This window comes from Xenopus laevis, chromosome 2L (genome assembly GCF_017654675.1).
Source record: "Xenopus laevis strain J_2021 chromosome 2L, Xenopus_laevis_v10.1, whole genome shotgun sequence".
Lineage (NCBI taxonomy): Eukaryota > Metazoa > Chordata > Amphibia > Anura > Pipidae > Xenopus > Xenopus laevis.
The window spans coordinates 119,559,785-119,583,919 of NC_054373.1; the positions used below are offsets into that span (position 1 = coordinate 119,559,785).

General features: G+C 39.1%; 1 protein-coding gene across 3 annotated transcripts; it reads left to right on the forward strand.

Moving 5' to 3' along the window:
- Positions 1-708: 708 nt before the first annotated feature.
- Positions 709-23,308, forward strand: plcxd1.L (phosphatidylinositol-specific phospholipase C, X domain containing 1 L homeolog). Of its 3 annotated transcripts, none has more exons than XM_018247146.2 (7): positions 709-1,171; positions 16,652-16,792; positions 17,333-17,469; positions 18,765-18,893; positions 19,090-19,245; positions 20,546-20,726; positions 22,600-23,308. In XM_018247146.2, exons 2-7 carry the CDS (start codon positions 16,681-16,683, stop codon positions 22,857-22,859), a joined length of 975 nt encoding a protein of 324 aa, XP_018102635.1. In that variant the 5' UTR covers positions 709-1,171; positions 16,652-16,680; the 3' UTR covers positions 22,860-23,308. The 3 variants fall into 3 exon arrangements, with proteins under 3 accessions (XP_018102635.1, XP_018102634.1, XP_018102636.1); XM_018247145.2 differs by having other exon boundaries at positions 711-1,175; XM_018247147.2 differs by having other exon boundaries at positions 712-1,175; positions 22,603-23,308.
- Positions 23,309-24,135: the final 827 nt, after the last annotated feature.

The window sequence follows — 24,135 nt, forward strand, 5'->3', positions numbered from 1 at the left end:
ATTCTTGTTGTAGAGATTTTTGCCTTTGAGGTCAAAGATAAGGGTTCTTACTGGTGACTATTCCATGCAGATCATGGTTGTGCAAGTAATGCTGTACCGTGCAACTACATTACTCTTTATCAGTGACGGGGCCCGGGTGCAGGACATGCAGCCAGGCCGCTAGTCCTGTCCCCCCTCCAGACACTCTTCACTTCACATTCACACGTGTAAGGCTCCAGAGGTGCCTGAGAAGGTGCAGGCCTGGGTGCATTCGTTCCCCATACAATTCCGCCACTCTTGTGTCAGCCAAGATATTCTCCAGGTCCTTTTTAGTCATATGCGGCTTTGCCTTTGCTTTACTTGCCAGCAGTTATTTTCTGAAAGCTTTCTTAGTCATCCAGATCTTGCCTTGACTTGCACAGTTTTTCCAGAAAAGGTGGCTCCATACATTGTATAAGTATAAAATCTATTCCTATTCCTATGCCCTACATGTATGTAAGTGCCAATTAATAAACATTTAAGTGAAAACAAAACAGACATGAGGTACCAGAACTGTATCTCTGTGCATATCAGTCTTTAGCTTATATGTATTATAGTCTTCCTGTAAGGACTTTTTTTTTCTTTTGTATATTCTAAAAACAATGTTTTAATTTAGGAGTCAGGCAACGGTGTGGTGACTGGGCATTATGGATCCAACATAGTTTAAAACTGTGGGGGTGTTAGGTCCTTAAAAGTGTATTATATTAATAGTTTCAATTATGTTATGGGTAACACATTTTCTACAGAAGACAGTATTTGCCTGTGAATGCAATTGTCAATTCTGACTCCTGAAAAATATAGCAAGGCACTTCAACAGTCCTGTGGTGAAAAAGCATGGAAGTCTCTGTGAACTAACAATGCAGGTAAGTACCCGCAACTTCCCCACAGGGAATGCAGAAAAATGCAGGGAATGCAGAAAAGTCACGTGACATATGAAGACGACGTCACGGTTTCAGGGAGCTGACCACTAGCAAGAGACCTCAGCCGGGCAGCCAATGAGCGCAGAATCTGACAGGCTGGCACTCGGACAGGGGACGTTGTGAAGCGCAGAGGATGGCATCCCAGGGGCAGCATATGAGCTCCTCTGTGGGCAGCCGCAATCCACCGGCACATGTACTGTGACACTGCGGGGAGGACAAGGCTGCCACTTTATGTAGGTGAGCGGGGGTGGGGAACGCAATGGAAAATAGTAATAATAGTATAGTAGTGAAGGCTACTGCAAGATAAAATAAGTAAGAGCAGCAATGATGGGGTCACACACACACACACTCTCTCTCTCTCTTAATAAATAATGTATCAGCACTTGCTTTCTCTGCCATTATTGAGCCTAGTAAGTATAATACAAGAGGGATCAGCATAAACACCCTGTGCCATACATATATATATATTGCAAGAGAGAGAATATACCCCTAACATATATATATATCTGAATGAAAGTGCACAGGTGTCACAGGGAATATCAGAATAGTATGTGGGAGCTGTACACACTATTTCTGGTAAAAATAATGCCACTATTATATTTGTTATCTGTCTTTTTGGCTTAAAATACAATTTTTACCAGCCATATGGAAACCTAACTTACAGCACTGATCACTCCTCTATTATTTATAAGTGGCTATAACGTGATGCTGCAATACGTAACTGTGCAACATCTAAAGGGATGCACTTTTACTGCACCTGCTGCGGGACAAACATGAATGCACACTATTCATAAACCCCTTGCAAAATTCTGCCACTGAGCAGAGTCAGATCACTTGATCAAACAGGGACAGTTCTAGTGCAAATTCCTGGACTGCAGTAAATACCAACAGCAATTATAGTACTGCCCTAGAACTGCAGATTTTACAACCATCTCCATGATCCTGTGTGAGTGGAGTTTGTCTGAGGTATTCCTGTTTGCTTCCACATTTTAAAAATCGTAAAGGCAAGTGTGGTGGATTGTGAGAAAATGGACGCTTGTGTGTATTTTATTTTGATTGTAAACTTCCTTGTTATGACCCAGTTGTACCACATTCCAGGGCTTTGTTAAAAAGTCAAATCCCAGCTATGAGTCTTCTCACATTGCAAGGCTTATACAGTATTATTGACTAGTCTCATAGGAAATCAGATCCAAAGACTGCAATGAGTTAATCAGTAACACTCACCCTTTGTTCGGTGCAGAATATGATTACTGAGAGATTTATAGAATTGAATTGGTGTAGTTAATAATTATGAGAGTGCAGTAGGCCTCACAGGGAAACATAGGGCACAAAATGTCAAATTTGACAAACCTTCACCAAAAATGAAAATTTGCCAAAACACTGGCAATTTACAAAAAGATTATAGTGTATTTACCTTGGTTGTTTTGCTAGGTGCAATAGCACTACTTGAAAATATGCCAAAATATCAACAATGTATTTTTTTCTGCAAAAGTCATTTTGGCAGGTCCAGGCTGCAAACTACCATTATAGAGATGCAGTGGCCACTTTAGTATCTCATTATCTGCTTCATATCTTTCAAATTAATAATAATCATACATCATTGCTTTATGGTGTTAATGCACTGGCATATTTTGCCCATCACTGTCTGATTGAGGGGGGGATACACTTGCATAGCTATTTAAAGTATTTATGCTCACAATGGCACAATTATGATTTTCAATGAATATGTGATGTCACCATGAAGAAACGTCTGACAAATTCATACAGACATTTTCATAGTTATAGAAGGAGAAAATCACACTTAACTACTGTATATACAGTATGCCCTATGGTCAGAAGTAAATGGGCTTCTAGCTCACCATAGATTGCATAGATTACACTTTCCATGCCAGAAATACTGAGAATTCTCAGCTGCTTCTTATTTTTAACCATTTATTACCTTATGGTGTTTAATTTGATACATTAACTCCCAACCATTAACTCCCCAACCAGTAGCTCGTGAGCAACATGTTGCTCTCCAACCCCTTGGATGTTGCTCCCAGTTGCCTCAAAATGTATTAGCTTCAGGTGCTTATTTATGAATTCCAGGCTTGGAGGCAAGTTTTGGTTGTATAAAACGAGGTGTACTGTCAAACAGAGTCTCAATGGAGGTGGACAATCCACATTGAGACTATCAAATGGCCAATCACAGCACTTATTTGGCAGCCCAAGAACATTTTTCATGTAAGTGTTGCTCCCCAACTCCTTTTACTTCTGAATGTTGCTCACGGGTTCAAAAGGTTGGGGATCCCTGCATTAACTGATACATTATTTATTAAATGTCTGTGATATAGTTGCATGTTTACTGCGCAATAAAATGAAGAGTCGACTATTTTGGGAGGAGCTTTTCACTGCATTTCAATGTAACATTTGTAGTGTGGTCTGACCTTTACATGTCAAAAAGTCTGCTCAGTTGTGTTCTATGGAAAGATATATTACCTGACTCCTTGATCCATTTCCATGGCTTTAACAGTGCCTCCTGGCAAAATCTGGCATGATAAAGCAAGTGAAACAACTTTAGAAAACAAAACCATTATAACAACATTTTACCTTATTTTTTCAGGCTTTCATGAAATAATTATTCATTAACCCTTTAAGTGCCACAGAACGTAGAATCTACGTTCTGTGGATCAAAGGACCAAAGTGCCACAGATCGTAGATTCTACGTTCTGCAGCACTTCCGGGTTTGCGAGCGGAGGAGCGGCTGTTAGAGCCGCTCGCTCCGTTCCTTCACGATCCCCTGCCCCTAGACAACGAGCAGAGCAGGGGATCGTGTGGCCCCTGGGGCGCGATCGCCCAGGGGCCCCAAAGCAGCAGCAGGGACGCGTTTCCTATGCGTCCTGCTGCTGCCTGCACTGCACTTCCGCCCAGCTCCGCCCCCCCATGGCTGCTGACCGTTGGAGCTGGAGATCTGCTGCGTGGGACCCTTTATCAACGATCTGAAGCATCTACCCCAGGTAAGTGTAACATTTACACACACAAAAACACACAAACACACCAACACACACTTATTACAGTAATATACACTTACATTCACACTTACACACACTCACACATAGATTTTTGGGGATTGGGGGGGTCACACACACTCACAGCACCCATGTACACTTGCACACGCGCACACGTGCAAATAACATGCAATTTACCCGTTGTGCACACGCATATGTACATATATGGCTTTGTGGCTTTTTTTTTTTCTTATCGCATCGTCTCTTTTTGGGCTAAAAAAAATGTTTTATTGCCGTTCCGAATAGCGTATTCGCTAACCGTACTGTGCAATAGCTTTTGTATGTTATTTTGGTGGTTATATTGCAATTTTGGGTATTTTGGTGCATTTTTAGCCATTTTATTGAATTTTTAGCCATTTTATTGCATTTTCAGCTGTGCATTTGTGTTGTTCACTTGTTTCTGTCCGTATAATCGATTTGGCCCAGCTAAAATATTCAAACGGTAATTCTGGTGGCCGATTACACTAGTGTGAAAAAAAAAAGCATTGATTTTTGTGGTTTTATTAGTTTTTGGTGATTTATTTGCATTTCACACTGTTCTGTGTTAGTTTGTTTTGCCTATGTAAATTTTATCTACTATATATCCATTTGTGGGTCTCTGTGCGCCACATAGTTTGGTATATCTATGCATATTGGGCATCAAAGTGTTCAGTAGACCCCTGTCGTTCATATTTAGGATGTTTTATGCTGATACGTTACAAAATGTGGGGCACATAATGGGGTAAAATTCAAGCTTTGTGACGATTTTCAGAAATTTGATAAAAACCGTTACGTTCAGCATTGCTTTGCAGTTTGACAGTTTGCAGTAGGAACACATATTTACCCATATTGGATTCGTCAGAATGTGTACTTTCTGAAAATATATGGTTTTCTGGGGTCTCTGTACTGTTAGGGGGGTCTAATGTCGCATAATACAAACACCAGGTGCTTATATTGCAGCAGCAGCCAGCGCGTCAGCTGTGAAAATGTCTATACATATTGACATTTGGGGGTCTCTGTGTGCCACATACTTTGGTATATCTATGCATATTGGGCATCAAAGTGTTTAGTAGACCCCTGGCGTTCATATTCAGGATGTTTTATGCTGATAAGTTACGAAATGTGGGGCATATAATGGGGTAAAATTCAAGCTTTGTGACGATTTTCAGAAATTTGATAAAAACCGTTATGTTCAGCATTGCTTTGCAGTTTGGCAGTTTGCAGTAGAAACACTTATTTACCCATATTGGATTCGTCAGAATGTGTACTTTCTGAAAATATATGGTTTTCTGGGGTCTCTGTACTGTTAGGTGGTCTAATGTCGCATAATACACACACCGGGTGGTTATATTGCTGCAGCCAGCGCGTCAGCCGTGAAAATGTCTATACATATTGTCGTTTGGGGGTCTCTGTGCGCCACATAGTTTGGTATATCTATGCATATTGGGCATCAAAGTGTTCAGTAGACCCCTGGCGCTCATATTTAGGATGTTTTTTGCTGATAAGTTACGAAATGTGGGGCATATAATGGGGTAAAATTCAAGCTTTGTGACGATTTTCAGAAATTTGATAAAAACCGTTACGTTCAGCATTGCTTTGCAGTTTGGCAGTTTGCAGTAGGAACACATATTTACCCATATTGGATTCGTCAGAATGTGTACTTTCTGAAAATATATGGTTTTCTGGGGTCTCTGTACTGTTAGGGGGGTCTAATGTCGCATATTACACACACCGGGTGCTTATATTGCAGCAGCCAGCGCGCGTCAGCCGTGAAAATGTATATACACTATTGTCATTTGGGGGTCTCTGTGCGCCACATAGTTTGGTATATCTATGCATATTGGGCATCAAAGTGTTTAGTAGACCCCTGGCGTTCATATTTAGGATGTTTTATGCTGATAAGTTATGAAATGTGGGGCATATAATGGGGTAAAATTCAAGCTTTGTGACGATTTTCAGAAATTTGATAAAAACCGTTACGTTCAGCATTGCTTTGCAGTTTGGCAGTTTGCAGTAGGAACACATATTTACCCATATTGGATTCATCAGAATGTGTACTTTCTGAAAATATATGGTTTTCTGGGGTCTCTGTACTGTTAGGTGGTCTAATGTCGCATAATACACACACCGGGTGGTTATATTGCAGCAGCCAGCGCGTCAGCCGTGAAAATGTCTATACATATTGTCATTTGGGGGTCTCTGTGCACCACATAGTTTGGTATATCTATGCACATTGGGCATCAAACTGTTTAGTAGACCCCTATGTTTATATTTAGGATGCTTTATGCTGGTAATGATACATGGACAATACGATGCTGGAAAGTTGAAGCTTTGAGGCAATTTTCAGAATATTTTACCAAAACCGCCAAATTTGGCAAAGCCTTGCGACTCAGTAGTTTGGGGCAGAAAGGCATGGGTACCCATTTTAGATTCTGTTTAATGTGTACTTTCCAAAAATATATGGGTTTGGGGGGTAAACATATATTTCTGTGATTTTACCCCACAAAAATGCAGTCAATGTGTTGATTTTTCATTAGCTGAAGTTACCCACAGGACTATTTGTATGCGCTAACTTCATTTTGGGGCCTCTAAATGCCATATACTTTGGTAAACCTATGCACAGTGGGCACCAAACTGTTTGGAGGACCCCTGGCAATCACAATTTGGGTGCTTTTTTGTGATACATAATGATACATGGGCGATATGATGCTGGAAAGTTGAAGCATTGAGGCAATTTTCAGATATTTCACAAAAACCATCAATTTTGGGAAAGCCTTGCGACTCAGTAGTTTGGAGCAATAAGGCATGGGTACCCATTTTAGATTCTGTAGAATGTGTACTTTCCAAAAATGTATGGGTTTGGGGGGTAAACATATATTTCTGTGTTTTTACCCCACAAAAATGCAGTCAATGTGTTGATCTTTCATTAGCTGAAGTTACCCACAGGACTATTTGTATGCGCTAACTTCATTTTGGGGCCTCTAACTGCCAGATACTTTGGTACACCTATGAACAATGGCCACCAAACTGTTCGGAGGAACCCTGGCAATCAGGGCTGGTCCTATCAAATGTGGGGCCCAATTGGGACCATGTTGGGGGGCCCCTAGACAAAGTTTTGCTTGCTCCCGACACACCAAGTATTTAGGAAAATAAGGGCATACAGGCACAAAATAGAAAGGAAAGGGGCAGACAAGGTAAGAGAGTGAGAGGAGTTGGGGGCAGGCCAGGCAGCATCATGTGCTGGGGAAAATATTACCTGTGCTGCCCTCTGGTGCGGGGCCCCCAGAGGCGCGGGGCCCAATTGGGCCCAATTGGTCCAATAGGCCTAAGGCCGGCCCTGCTGGCAATCATATTTAGGGTGCTTTTTTTTGGTGCGTAACGATACATGGGTGATATGGTGCTGAGAAGTTGAAGCTTTGAGGCAATTTTCAGATATTTCACCAAAACCGACAATTGTGGGAAAGCCTTGCGACTCAGTAGTTTGGAGCAGAAAGGCATGGGTACCCATTTTAGATTCGGTAGAATGTGTACTTTCCAAAAATATATGGGTTTGGGGGGTAAACATATATTTCTGTGTTTTTACCCCACAAAAATGCAGTCAATGTGTTGATTTTTCATTAGATGAAGTTACCCACAGGACTATTTGTATGCGCTAACTTCATTTTGAGGCCTCTAAATGCCAGATACTTTGGTAAACCTATGAACAATGGCCACCAAACTGTTTGGAGGAACCCTGGCAATCATATTTAGGGTGCTTTTTCTTGGTGCGTAACGATACATGGGTGATATGGTGCTGAGAAGTTGAAGCTTGGAGGCAATTTTCAGATATTTCACCAAAACCGACAATTGTGGGAAAGCCTTGCGACTCAGTAGTTTGGAGCAGAAAGGCATGGGTACCCATTTTAGATCCGGTAGAATGTGTACTTTCCAAAAATATATGGGTTTTGGGGGGTAAACATATATTTCTGTGTTTTTACCCCACAAAAATGCAGTCAATGTGTTGATTTTTCATTAGCTGAAGTTACCCACTGGACTGTTTGTATGTGCTAACTTCATTTTGGGGCCTCTAAATGCCAGATACTTTGGTAAACCTATGAACAATGGCCACCAAACTGTTCAGAGGAACCCTGGCAATCATATTTAGGGTGCTTTTTCTTGGTGCATAACGATACATGGGTGATATGGTGCTGAGAAGTTGAAGCTTTGAGGCAATTTTCAGATATTTCACCAAAACCGACAATTGTGGGAAAGCCTTGCGACTCAGTAGTTTGGAGCAGAAAAGCATGGGTACCCATTTTAGATTCTGTAGAATGTGTACTTTCCAAAAATATATGGGTTTTGGGGGGTAAACATATATTTCTGTGTTTTTACCCCACAAAAATGCAGTCAATGTGTTGATTTTTCATTAGATGAAGTTACCCACAGGACAATTTGTATGCGCTAACTTCATTTTGGGGCCTCTAAATGCCAGATACTTTGGTAAACCTATGCACAGTGGGCACCAAACTGTTTGGAGGACCCCTGGCAATCACAATTTGGGTGCTTTTTTGTGATACATAATGATACATGGGTGATATGGTGCTGGGAAGTTGAAGGTTTGAGGCAATTTTCAGATGTTTCACCAAAACCGACAATTTTGGGAAAGCCTTGCGACTCAGTAGTTTGGAGCAGAAAGGTATGGGTACCCATTTTAGATTCAGTAGAATGTGTACTTTCCAAAAATGTATGGGTTTGGGGGGTAAACATATATTTCTGTGTTTTTACCCCACAAAAATGCAGTCAATGTGTTGATTTCTCATTAGATGAAGTTACCCACAGGACTATTTGTATGCGCTAACTTCATTTTGAGGCCTCTAACTGCCAGATACTTTGGTAAACCTATGAACAATGGCCACCAAACTGTTTGGAGGAACCCTGGCAATCATATTTAGGGTGTTTTTTCTTGGTGCGTAACGATACATGGGTGATATGGTGCTGAGAAGTTGAAGCTTTGAGGCAATTTTCAGATATTTCACCAAAACCGACAATTGTGGGAAAGCCTTGCGACTCAGTAGTTTGGACCAGAAAGGCATGGGTACCCATTTTAGATTCGGTAGAATGTGTACTTTCCAAAAATATATGGGTTTTGGGGGGTAAACATATATTTCTGTGTTTTTACCCCACAAAAATGCAGTCAATGTGTTGATTTTTCATTAGCTGAAGTTACCCACGGGACTGTTTGTATGCGCTAACTTCATTTTGGGGCCTCTAAATGCCAGATACTTTGGTAAACTTATGAACAATGGCCACCAAAATGTTTAGAGGAACCCTGGCAATCATATTTAGGGTGCTTTTTCTTAGTACGTAATGATACATGGGTGATATGGTGCTGGGAAGTTGAAGGTTTGAGGAAATTTTCAGATATTTCACCAAAACCGACAATTTTGGGAAAGCCTTGCGACTCAGTAGTTTGGAGCAGAAAGGCATGGGTACCCATTTTAGATTCTGTAGAATGTGTACTTTCCAAAAATATATGGGTTTGGGGGGTAAATATATATTTCTGTGTTTTTACCCCACAAAAAATGCAGTCAATGTGTTGATTTCTCAGTAGCTGAAGTAAAGTCCTGAACAATTTGGATGTGCTAACTTCATATTGGTGTCTCTAAATGCCAGATACTTTGGTAAACCTATGCATAATGGGTATCAAACTGTTCAGTGGACCCCTGGCAATCATATTGCAGGTGCTTTTTCTTGGTACCTAATATAGTTTGGGATATGAGGAGCAGCAAAATAAAACCTTTGAAATGATTTTTCAAAATTTTGAATTTTATTTTGAAAAACCGCTATGTTCAGACAAGCTTTTCTGTTTGGTAGTTGGGAGTAGAGAGACATAGTTACCCATTTTGTAATCGGCAGAATGTGTACTTTTCAAAAATGTATGGTTTTCTGGGGTAAACCTATGGTTTCAGGATTTTTTGCCTTGGAAACTAAAGCATGCCGTTTTCTGCCTTAGTGCTTTCAAAATTCAGTAATATACTGCCGGGAGTTTTTGCTGTACAGAAGTCCTAAATCTCCATAAAACTATACATATCTGGTATTGGCACGTTTGAGAGACATAAGGCTTTCCAAATCAGTTGGATTTTCATCTGTAAAATGAAATATTTTTCTGGTATAAATTGATATACGATGAAAAATGGTAATTTTTCATTTTTTTTTGGTATTTAGCACTATAAATTTTTTTGCACAGGTGGAAATACATGAAAACTCAGGCAGATTTAGAAAGCTCAGTTTCTACCGAAAAAAACAATGTATAGTTTTCCTAGGTAAACTATAGGTTTCCCCTCAGAAAATGCCCCTAAAGTGAGAGAGCACAAAATGCTTAAAAACGGCTGGCATTTCGCGTAACCAAAATGTGAAATTCTGCTGGCACTTAAAGTGTTTAAGGGGAACTATCATGAAAATGAAAATTTATTATTAGCTTAAGCATACTGAAATAAGAAACTTTTTAAATACAATTAATGAAAAATTCTGTACCGTTTCTGAAATTATCAAGTTTATCTTCACTATTCCTCTCTCTTCATTCTGTCTTCATGCAGGCGTTTGGTGTCAGATATTCATTGACAGTTAGATCCAATATATCTTAAAGGGGTGCTCCTTTTGCCTAGAAGATGTATTAGAGCTCATTCTATTAAAATCACCAGACATCATGTCTCTCTTTGTGCAATTTGTGCAAAAGACAGTTATTTTGTTAGATTTTGTTTGTACTGGAATCAGTTATTTGAGTGAGCTCTAATTCATCTGATAGGAAAGGGAGCCCCCCTATAAGATCTAACTGTCAGTGGCTGACACCCAACTGCTGCATGAAGAGAGAACAAAGAGAAACAGATGCTGAGAGAGGAATAGTGACTATAAACTTGATTATTTCAGGAACAATGCAGAATTTTTAATTGATTGTATTTGGAAAGTATAAGGAAGCTTATATTAAATTTTAATTTTCATGATAGTTCCCCTTTAAGAAAAGGTTCACAGATCATGCCTGGGAATGGTAGGAGACGGGGGAAATACAGTATATAACCTTACATATTTACATTGGGTAGATTCATGTTAATATCAATAATATAATAGTCTTAGATATCCAAAGGATGAAGCCAGAGGTGCACGATCCAAAATAGGATAATATATGAACAGAAGATCAGCACTCTCTGTAGTTTGGTGAAACTGTGTTGATTTATTTTTCAGAATATCACATCTTATCCGACGTTTTGGTCCTTCCATGTGGGACTGGTCGGATAAGATGGGATGTTCTGAAAAATAAATCAACATAGTTTCACCAAATTACAGAGAGTGCTGATCTTCTGTTCATATATATATCTATCTATATATATATATATATATATATATATATATATATATATATATATATATATATATATATATATATATATATATATATATATAGTCCTCCAAGAAGCCAGCACTCTCGATACATAGTTTCAAACGCCTGGGTGCAGTATCAAAAATTCCAATCTGTAAATGCACAAAAAAGATCCGCACTCACAGGTCTTGTGAAAATTTTAGAACATTTATTACACGAGTCTAACGTTTCGGCCTCCTCCGAGGCCTTTTTCAAAGTAACAAATACATAAACAAAAATGCTTTAAATACCTAGATTGGCGGGAAAAATTTGGCCAATTGGAGATGACGTATCCACCTCATCATAAAAGCACGACTACTATAACAATCCCAGATAAAAAACTCGTTAACACATAAGAATAAAACTAGACATAACTAAAAATTACATATCACGTATATCTATACATTTACAAATACAGATTAAAAACATGTTAAAACCAAATCTATAGTAACATTGTAATTCATTTCTCAGTTTGTTTCCATAGTTATTAGTAGATTTGTTACATGTTACAAAAAATAAGCATTTGAATAAGGGTGGAAGGTCTGCAGAGGGGTGTTCTCTACATGTATATCTCTTTTCATGGTTACTATATAGAGGTTCTCTCTAAATGTATATCTTTTTATGGTTACTAACATAATCTCCGGAACTGTGTGACATCTCAATGGTTCTGTGGAAGGAGCATTCACTTGGCAATCAAACTGGCCCTCATTCTACTTTGTAATATCATTATATGTCCCCCCCCCCATCGATCTTTTACTTTGATATTTATTTATATTTATTTTTATTTTAGTAAATGTGCACATTATAGATATACTCATTATTGAAATACTCGTTACTAGCCGCTACAAGGTCCGCACAAGAACGGACAGTGAATGCACATTAATCCCCAATAAAAAATATCCATATAACCTGATAATCAGGTGTGTGTGGACTATACACGTGTGTTTTACCAAATCTCATACCAGATCATCCGTGCAAATGTACTCCAATTAAAAAACATAATGAAATTACAACACCCTCATAAGTGTTAATGTCCCGAATGGTGTAATGGCTATCAATCAAATACATTAAAAATGTGTCTAAGCATCAAGTGAAAATGAAAAGTAAAAGATAAAAAATAAATAAAGAGAAAATAGATAAATATACTTGAGGTTCCCCTCGTGTCAAGAAATCATAGTCCCAATTTCGATGTGTCAATCACTGTTCATTAACCCAATATAGGCCAGAAGAATGAATCAATGAGATCAAATCAGAGTCATTACTAATTCAAAAGCGGAATGTCCTCGGCTTGGCGTTGACCTCCAGCGGATGTGTAAGGCCTCTGTGGGTGTTCATTTCTATCAACCCGGCAAGTCCACACAGCACATCCACACGGCGGATCCACAAAGAGGGAAGAAGAAAGCCGCTCCTATCTCTGCAGGCTGAAGTCTCCAAGGAGACGCGGCAGCACGGCAGGATTACATGCAAGCTGAGGGCCATCACATTAGATCAGATCATCGCGAGTAAATCCCCAGCACTGGCCGCTGCCCGTCAACCGGAACGGATCGCTGGTAGATGCTCCTGCCTTTAAACAACTTTATTTTACAGGTCTGTCAGTCCGGAACGCCCCTTCAATTGCGAGTAGTAGGTATAGCAAACCATGGGGAAACTCACAGGCTGTTCCCAATAACGGATTCCACGCCACTTTCCAGACCATTAGAGACCTCTGGGGGAAATCTAGAAGAGTCAGCCCAAATTGTGTAAACCAAACAAATCCAAGTATTGGCATTTTGGTAAATTCATTGGTTTTCATATTTCAAAACTCACGGGTGCCAGGCTTAAAATCATCCAATACAGTCCTCCAAGAAGCCAGCACTCTCGATACATAGTTTCAAACGCCTGGGTGCAGTATCAAAAATTCCAATCTGTAAATGCACAAAAAAGATCCGCACTCACAGGTCTTATGAAAATTTTAGAACATTTATTACACGAGTCTAACGTTTCGGCCTCCTCCGAGGCCTTTTTCAAAGTAACAAATACATAAACAAAAATGCTTTAAATACCTAGATTGGCGGGAAAAATTTGGCCAATTGGAGATGACGTATCCACCTCATCATAAAAGCACGACTACTATAACAATCCCAGATAAAAAACTCGTTAACACATAAGAATAAAACTAGACATAACTAAAAATTACATATCACGTATATCTATACATTTACAAATACAGATTAAAAACATGTTAAAACCAAATCTATAGTAACATTGTAATTCATTTCTCAGTTTGTTTCCATAGTTATTAGCAGGGCAGCCATCAGGGGGGGACAGGGGGGAGAGTTGTAGGGGGCCCCGAGGGTAAGGGGGGCCCCGGCCATGCCACACTTACTTGATTAACCGGCCCCCCATCTTTCTGAGAGCTGCTGACTTTGGGAAGGCATGGACATTTAAGGGGCCCTGGCCACCAATTTTCTTATAATGTGAGGTGGGGTCTGGCCACCAATTTTTTTTTCTCATGTGGGGTCCTAGCCACCAATATTTTTTAATAGGGGGCCCTGGCCACAAATGTTTTTTTGTATGGGGGGCCCTGACGACCAATATCTTTTTATCTTTTATTAACATGTGGGAACCCTAGCCACCAATATTTTTTTTGTTTATTGACTGTGTGGTGGGCGGACCTGTGGGGTGGGGATGGTGGACCTGTAGGTGGGGCTTGTGGTGGGCGCAGCCCAGGGGGCCCAGGAAATGTTGTTGTATGGGGCCCTGTGATTTCTGATGGCGGTCCTGGTTATTAGTAGATTTGTTACATGTTACAAAAAATAAGCATTTGAATAAGGGTGGAAGGTTAATATTAGATTATGTTAGTAACCATAAAAAGATATACATTTAGAGAGAACCTCTATATAGTAACCATGAAAAGAGATATACATGTAGAGAACACCCCTCTGCAGACCTTCCACCCTTATTCAAATGCTTATTTTTTAACATGTAACAAATCTACTAATAACTATGGAAACAAACTGAGAAATGAATTACAATGTTACTATAGATTTGGTTTTAACATGTTTTTAATCTGTATTTGTAAATGTATAGATATACGTGATATGTAATTTTTAGTTATGTCTAGTTTTATTCTTATGTGTTAACGAGTTTTTTATCTGGGATTGTTAGAGTAGTCGTGCTTTTATGATGAGGTGGATACGTCATCTCCAATTGGCCAAATTTTTCCCGCCAATCTAGGTATTTAAAGCATTTTTGTTTATGTATTTGTTACTTTGAAAAAAGCCTCGGAGGAGGCCGAAACGTTAGACTCGTGTAATAAATGTTCTAAAATTTTCATAAGACCTGTGAGTGCGGATCTTTTTTGTGCATTTACAGATTGGAATTTTTGATACTGCACCCAGGCGTTTGAAACTATGTATCGAGAGTGCTGGCTTCTTGGAGGACTGTATTGGATGATTTTAAGCCTGGCACCCGTGAGTTTTGAAATATGAAAACCAATGAATTTACCAAAATGCCAATACTTGGATTTGTTTGGTTTACACAATTTGGGCTGACTCTTCGAGATTTCCCCCAGAGGTCTCTAATGGTCTGGAAAGTGGCGTGGAATCCGTTATTGGGAACAGCCTGTGAGTTTCCCCATGGTTTGCTATACCTACTACTCGCAATTGAAGGGGCGTTCCGGACTGACAGACCTGTAAAATAAAGTTGTTTAAAGGCAGGAGCATCTACCAGCGATCCGTTCCGGTTGACGGGCAGCGGCCAGTGCTGGGGATTTACTCGCGATGATCTGATCTAATGTGATGGCCCTCAGCTTGCATGTAATCCTGCCGTGCTGCCGCGTCTCCTTGGAGACTTCAGCCTGCAGAGATAGGAGCGGCTTTCTTCTTCCCTCTTTGTGGATCCGCCGTGTGGATGTGCTGTGTGGACTTGCCGGGTTGATAGAAATGAACACCCACAGAGGCCTTACACATCCGCTGGAGGTCAACGCCAAGCCGAGGACATTCCGCTTTTGAATTAGTAATGACTGATTTGATCTCATTGATTCATTCTTCTGGCCTATATTGGGTTAATGAACAGTGATTGACACATCGAAATTGGGACTATGATTTCTTGACACGAGGGGAACCTCAAGTATATTTATCTATTTTCTCTTTATTTATTTTTTATCTTTTACTTTTCATTTTCACTTGATGCTTAGACACATTTTTAATGTATTTGATTGATAGCCATTACACCATTCGGGACATTAACACTTATGAGGGTGTTGTAATTTCATTATGTTTTTTAATTGGAGTACATTTGCACGGATGATCTGGTATGAGATTTGGTAAAACACACGTGTATAGTCCACACACACCTGATTATCAGGTTATATGGATATTTTTTATTGGGGATTAATGTGCATTCACTGTCCGTTCTTGTGCGGACCTTGTAGCGGCTAGTAACGAGTATTTCAATAATGAGTATATCTATAATGTGCACATTTACTAAAATAAAAATAAATATAAATAAATATCAAAGTAAAAGATCGATGGGGGGGGGGACATATAATGATATTACAAAGTAGAATGAGGGCCAGTTTGATTGCCAAGTGAATGCTCCTTCCACAGAACCATTGAGATGTCACACAGTTCCGGAGATTATGTTAGTAACCATAAAAAGATATACATTTAGAGAGAACCTCTATATAGTAACCATGAAAAGAGATATACATGTAGAGAACACCCCTCTGCAGACCTTCCACCCTTATTCAAATGCTTATTTTTTGTAACATGTAACAAATCTACTAATAACTATGGAAACAAACTGAGAAATGAATTACAATGTTACTATAGATTTGGTTTTAACATGTTTTTAATCTGTATTTGTAAATGTATAGATATACGTGATATGTAATTTTTAGTTATGTCTAGTTTTATTCTTATGTGTTAACGAGTTTTTTATCTGGGATTGTTATAGTAGTCGTGCTTTTATGATGAGGTGGATACGTCATCTCCAATTGGCCAAATTTTTCCCGCCAATCTAGGTATTTAAAGCATTTTTGTTTATGTATTTGTTACTTTGAAAAAGGCCTCGGAGGAGGCCGAAACGTTAGACTCGTGTAATAAATGTTCTAAAATTTTCATAAGACCTGTGAGTGCGGATCTTTTTTGTGCATATATATATATATATATATATATATATATATATATTGTGTGTGTATATACATTTTTTTTTTCTCGGATGATAGTGATAACATAACAATACAATGTTAGTTCCTACTTATGCAATAATAATGGATAAGAGGCTGCAACTTAATTTTTCTTATGTTCCAGAGAACAAAGACACAAGGAAAAACCTTTAAATGGAACCGTTAAAAAATAAATCTAACAATCCACTGGATGAAAACAAGCAATGGATGTCACGACTGCCTGAAAACCTGTGGGACATTCCCCTGTACAACATTTCAATTCCAGGCAATACACCTTTATTTTTAGCAGGTCCTATTGTTACACCCTCTAGTGAATATAGTCACTAACATATGACTCTGAGGTGGTGCTCCTTCTCTCTAATGGAGTCTATGGGAAACGGCCTTCTGGTAATGCAGAGCTTTCTGAATAACGGGTTTCTATATAATGGATCCCATACCTGTACTATACATACCTTTGTAGTATAGGAGGGGTATAAGAATTAGGCAGCCATAAGGATATGCACTGAGTAGGTCCATGACTATAGTATATTTCATTATACTACTTATCACACCGACTCAAGGTCATACAAAATATAAAGTGGAAGCCACTTTTCATTCATAAGATACAATTGTTTACGTTTCCTCTGATATATTATTTCCTCACTACATCTAAAGGTGTAATGAGGATAGAGAAGAGAATTTTACCTGCAGTAATTATTCATAGATAAGTGTAATCTTAGTTTGCAAGCTATATTGAGCAGGGCCCTACCTTCTGAGTATGATAATGTATGTATACACATTAAACTCACACCTTGTTCCTACCCAGGAAGTCATGACTCTATGAGTTATTGTTTGGACAAAACATCTCCACTAGAACCCGAGTTACCCGTATTGCTCTCGGTCTTGGATAAGTTTGTGCCATGCTTTGCACGTGCCATTATTTTAAGATGGGCCAAGACACAGGTAATTTTATATTTAAAATACAAGGGCAAATACTGATAAGTGGTTTTGTGTCCATGGGCAAAGATGTATCCAGCACACAGCACCTATAGGAGTTCTATACTAAACTGAGCTAACCACAGCATTGACGTGTCAGACAGACAGTAGAAAATATCTAATAAACTAGACCTAAAACATGAAAGTATGGTCTTTATTATTTATTTTTTATACCTTTGTAATTATTTGCCTTTTTCTCTGACTCTTTCCAGCTTTCAAATTGGGGTCACTGAGCCCATCTAAAAACAAATGCTCCGTAAGGCTACAAATGTATTATTATTGTTACGTTTTAGTTCTCATCTCTCTATTCAGGCCCTCTCCTATTCATATTCCAAGATATGCTAGGATAATTGGGACCCTAGCAACCAGACTGCTGAAATTGCAAACTAGAGAATAACTGGAAATTACTCAAAAACCACAAATAATAAAAAATGAAAACCAATTGCACATTGTCTCAGAATAGCACTCTAAATCTACTTTATACTTAGGGGCAAATTCATCAAGGGTCGAATTTCTAGGGGTTAAATCCCTCGAAATTCGACTGGGGAATAGAATCGAATAGACAATTCAGGCGAATTTACGCGCTGGCGAATAGTCGAATTGGCGGATATTAGCCAGGCGAATAGGCGCTCGATCAAATATTCGCTCGAAGGATTTTCATTCGATCGAATGCCTTTTTATTCAATCAAAAACTTGGAAAACAAGCCTATGGGACTTTCCCATAGGCTTTTAAAGCAATTCGGTAGGTTTTAGGTGGTGAAGTAGGCAGTCGAAGTATTTTTAAAAGAGACAGTACTTCGACTATCGAATGGGCGAATAGTCGCAGCGTTTTTGCGCTCGATCCAGTACTCCGACTATTGAATGGCGAATAGTCGCAGCGTTTTTGCGCTCTATTCGAATCATTCTACTCAGGCGAATTTACGCCAATTCGATAGTCGAGGAGCACAAAAATTCGAAATTTTTTTACTTCGAATCCTTCACTCGAAGTTAGTGAATCGGCCCCTTAAAGTTAAATAGAAGGTGAACAACGCGTTTAAGCTTATGGATCTGTTTTACTATTCAGCAGTTAAGACTGCACTCGCATGTAGATCATAGACCCACAGATGGCATGTAAACGTTTAGGTCAGGGCTTACCTATATACAGTTACTGGCATGTTTTAGTTCTCGTTGATTATATATTTCTCCCAGTAGCATAGCAGTGTACTAAATGACTGAACAGAAGTTGTATCTCATACATTTAATTTTCCCCATTCATTTGCTAGGCTTTAAGTGTTACCCAGCAGCTGAATGCTGGAGTTAGGTACCTTGATCTCCGGATAGCTCATAGACCTGATGATCCATCTCCAGTTCTGTACTTTGCACATGGGCTCTTCACCCACATCACTGTAAAGGTAAGCTATTTTTTTCTGTTTATACTGAATAATACAGCAGAACACGGAATGCCCTTTTTGAAACAAATTCACCTGGACATTTTTATGTATTAGTTAAATTCCCAATAGCTAAGCTAGCAAAAAGGATGCTTATGCCATAATCACTGATTATTGTTATGGCTAATATGTTTGATACCGAACTTTTTTATTTTAATAGGAGGCATTTTTAGAAATCCTTGCTTGGTTACTCGCTAATCCTACAGAAGTAGTGATGCTAGCATGCAGAAGAGTGCAAGACTTCACTCCGGAACATCACCTGCATCTTATTTCCTCCTTACATTCTGTTTTTGGTCCTAAGCTGTGTCCCAAACATGTACGTATTGGCAAAGTACTCGTGTTGCTAATGTTTGATACTTTTTAAAGCATTTTCTTCATATACTTTAAAGGGGTCGTTTAGCTTTTTATTCAGCAGCTATCTTTTAAAAGTTCAATCTGGTTGCTAGGGTCCAAATTACCCTAGCAACCATGCGTTGATTTGTATAAGAGACTGGAACGTGAATAGGAGAGGGCCTGAATAGAAAGATGAATAATAAAAAGCAGCGATAACAATATATTTGTAGCTGGATCAGTGACCCCCCCCCCCCACTTGAAAGCTGGAAAGAGACAGAAGGCAGCAGCAAACAATAGAAAAACTATAATGAATCAGAAATAGAGGCTAAATTGAAAAGTTGTTTAGAATTATTCATTCTATAACATACTAAAAGTTAATGTAAAGGTGAACCACCCCTTTAAATTAATTCTGTTCAACACTGAAAGAGATTTCCCAGTACCATAGAAGAGCAGTGCCATTCTCCCTAAACTGTATAGAAACCAATTTTCCTTCCAGACCCATAGGTTACAGCCCCCTGCTCTACAGTCACCAACAGGGCCGCTATCAGGTGTGGAGTGTTGTACCGGGCCTGGCAGTGCTGCACTTACTTGATTAGCCGCCCCCCCTGCTTTCAGAGCTGCTGACTTTGGAAGGCAGAGCTGGAGCACAGGTAGTGACGCCAAAGTATAATTATAGCATGCCTTTCATTTATAGGGGTGACTGTAGTCAGAGCAGGCTCATGCCTTCTGTGGCAATGTATAATGGCAATGGCCACTCCCATTCAACTATATGAGGCTGCAAATATCTTTTTTAGGGAGGCCCCTTTATGAAATGTTCACTTTTCATATGGGTGGAAGGTATGGAGTAAAGCTTAAGAGACAAGTTTAGTACTCTTATGTAGTGTATGAGATTATTTGCATCTATGTTTGAAACAGTTGAATTTACTATACCCAACATTAATTATATTTATGTAGTTAACACCCCCCTTAGAGTAACAGCACATAGGCAATTTAGTTACCGGTACTCATGATAATTACAGCTCAGCAGGTGGGTGACAAAATGCTCGGCGTCCCCTGTCATTCATTTCAATGTCAACTTGTAGTCAGGCAGTGTCACATGTAAATGGCGAGTTCTGAATTTTAAAGCAATAGTCGTCTGACCAACAAGAGTTCCTATGAGTCCATGGGCAATTCAGAGTATTTTGTTGCCTGTGCAAATACCAAACACCCCAAATTTTTCTTGTGTAAGTACTTCAGGCCTCAAAGCAGAACTTTGTTTAATTAGACTTTTTGATGTTGATTAGGAAACGCCCACACTGCGGGTAATGTGGAAGATGGGTTATCAAGTGATCCTCTCATATGATGATGTAATAGCCCAATTTTATGACTTTCTCTGGCCTTCTGTTCCATACTGGTGGGCAAATACCACTAGTGTAAATAAACTAATCCATTATCTGGAAGAAAGAAAACAGGAAGGGCGTCCAGGTAATATCAAGCACTACTTCTGCTATTTTAGAACTAATGATGTATTCTCAAACGTTCATTCAGATTGCCTTTAGGACATAAACCCATTATATAAAAATGTTAAATTGTGCACTTCTGTTAAAAATTTATTTCAATATTTTGGCAGTTTTGGTACTGCTAATATCATGAATGTGTAATGGAGCTCCCTATGCTGTTCTGTCCAGGCAATGACCAGACAGGATGGAAGAACTTTGTTTAAATAACCGATGCAGATAGAGTTTCCTGACACTATTCTAGTCACAATGACTGAGCAGAGAATAATCAAATACTGCACATCATAAGTACATAGTTACATAGTACATAGTTAAATTGGGTTGAAAAAAGACAAAGTCCATCAAGTTCAACCCCTCCAAATGAAAACCCAGCATCCATACACATACCCCTCCCTACTTTTAATTAAATTCTATATACCCATATCTATACTAACTATAGAGTTTAGTATCACAATAGCCAGTGATATTATGTCTGTCCAAAAAATCATCCAAGCCATTCTTAAAGGCATTAACTGAATCAGCCATCACAACATCACCCGGCAGTGCATTCCACAATCTCACTGTCCTGACTGTGAAGAACCCCCTACGCTGCTTCAAATGAAAGTTCTTTTTTTCTAGTCTAAAGGGGTGGCCTCTGGTACGGTGATCCACTTTATGGGTAAAAAGGTCCCCTGCTATTTGTCTATATTGTCCTCTAATGTACTTGTAAAGTGTAATCATGTCCCCTCGCAAGCGCCTTTTTTCCAGAGAAAACAAGTAAGATAAGTTTTTGCTGTTCTGTCCAGGGGCGGGATGCAGAGGGTGCTCCTGTTACACAATAGTGAAATTAGTAGTGTAAAACAGCTGATACCACGAAAAAGATTATTTAAAAGGCAGAATTTGACACTATGTTATATGGGTTGGTATATGTTCCCTTGTGGTCAGGGCACACACTCAGACTGGGGGAGATTAGTCGCCCGGCGTTCCCTTGGGGTCAGGGCACACACTAGGAGCACTTCGATTTCCAAAGTCACCCGAAGTTTCCTCATGAGGAAAACGAAGCACTCCGAGTGCCATCCTGCCGGCGATTTACATTCTAGCCTGCAGGAGGTAGTTCTGAGAGAGATAAATCGGCCAAAGAAGAGGAGATTTGTCGCCAGGCGACTAATCTTCCCGAATCTGAGCATGTGCCCAACTATTTTGGATTCGGCCGAACCCCCGAATCCTTCGTGAAGTATTTGGTTGAATACCGAACCGAATCCTAATTTGCATATGCAAATTAAGGATAGGAAGGGGAAAATATTTTTTAGTTCCCTGTTTTGTGACAAAAAGTCAAGCAATTTCCCTCCCCACCCTAAATATGCATATGCAAAGTAGGATCCAGATTTGGTTCGACCAGGCAGAAAGATTCAGCCAAATCCTGCTGAAAAAGGTAGAATCCTGGCCAAATCCGAACCAAATCCTGGATTTGGTGCATCCCTAGCCCTGACCGTTAAACTTAAAAACATAAATAATTGCAGATTTATCAAAATGTGAGTTTAAAGCTTAATAAATATAAACTCATCCACATTCTTGGTGAGTTCTAACTTTCACCCATTGATAAATACAATTCTAAAATTCCCATTGGAATGATTAGAACGTGGGTGAGTTTTTCATTATTAAGCTCTAAACTCCCATTTTAATAAATCTGCCCCATAGCGTCACCATTAGCTAACTCACTCCAGTAGAAAGGAGAGGTTGTACTGTTGGTAAAACAACATTTTATGTTATACTTTAAAAAAAGTTTTGGGGGGGGGGCTACACTAAAGGAAAAGTCAGAACATATCTTTTTTGTTACTATAAAACTATAATTTTTTTGTTAGCAGGTGGTTTCTTTGTGGCTGGCCTGAACCTGACAGAGGACTTTTGGTATATTGTTACTCATCTGTTTGGATCAATGAAAAAAATGACAATCCCTAAACTTCCAGTCATGTACTTATGGGTTCAGACACAACACCCAGGAAAATCAGGGGATGCAACCAACATTATTGCAGAAGACTTAATTGGGTCAGATCGCTTTGTTTCTGCAGTCATTAATCTGAACAGCAAACTGATCTTGGAGAAAAACCCATCTCCACATTGACTGCTACACTCACTTGGGTCAGTTTATACTAGTATCTCCAAAATTTACCCTTGCAATCCTCATCGCTAATTCTGTTTTGAAATAACAGGAAAATCATATTACATTATAAAGATCCTCTTTCAGTTCATTTGAGAACTTCTCTCCCAGGAGTACAAGCTGAAATGAGCAGTGGGTGTGTCTGAAGCAGCTTTAGCAGGAAGCAGCCATCATTGGTGATTGACAAGTGATCTTTTGAAGGACATGTTTGACAATTTAGATGCATCATCATTTCTACTCATCTTTATGTTATGGATTTAAAACTGCCTTTCCACATTTTATTTTTCTTAAAGCGTGCACTTAATTTCTCCCCTGACTTCTCCTTATGTTACTTTTGTCCTTCTGCATCATTATTGTACTCCCTGTGCCTCAGCCTGAACCAGAAAATCAAGCACTTATGTCATTACTTTAAACAGTGGGAGCAATCATTAGAATTTGAGAACTATTAAGTATAATTATTGTATTAGTAATATAGTGTATTAATTTGGGATGCACCAAATCCACTATATCTGCTCTCCATGCAGGTGAAACAAGCCATCCTTAAACTGCAAAACCAGAAAAAAACCCATCCGAGAAATTGCTACAATATTAGGAGTGGCAAAATCTATAGTTTGGTACATCCTGAGAAAGAAAGAAAGCACTGGTGAACTCAGCAACGCAGAAATACCTGGAAGTCCAGTTTATCATCTCCATATAAACTTTATAATCGATTAGATTCTGGTCCAGATTACGCTAGCAACATTTAATTGATTTGAATAAGAGACTGGAATATGAATAGGAGAGGGCCTGAATAGGAAGATGAGTAATAAAAACAGCAATAACAATACATTTGTAGCTTTACAGAGTGTTTGTTTTGTAGTTGGGGTCAGTGACCCTCATTTAAAAGCTGGAAAGAGTCAGAAGAAGAAGGCAAATCATTGAAAAACGATAAAAAACGAAGACCAACTGAAAAGTTGCTTAGAATTGGCCATTCTATAACATACTAAGAGTTAACACAATAATGGTTCACATTTCAACTTCAGAAGCCATAAGCTGTAGAAAAAGGGTAAATAATATCTATCTCTTCTATATCAATAATTAAATCATACTGATTTTATAACTTCATACATTTTGTTCTTTAAAGACAGACTAATGCTAATACACAACCTTATTCAAAACAACCTACATCTGGGTACGGCATAAACTTGGAATATTGGGAATGTGCATTTTGTTGTAGTCTGTGGGACTCAATTTTCACTTG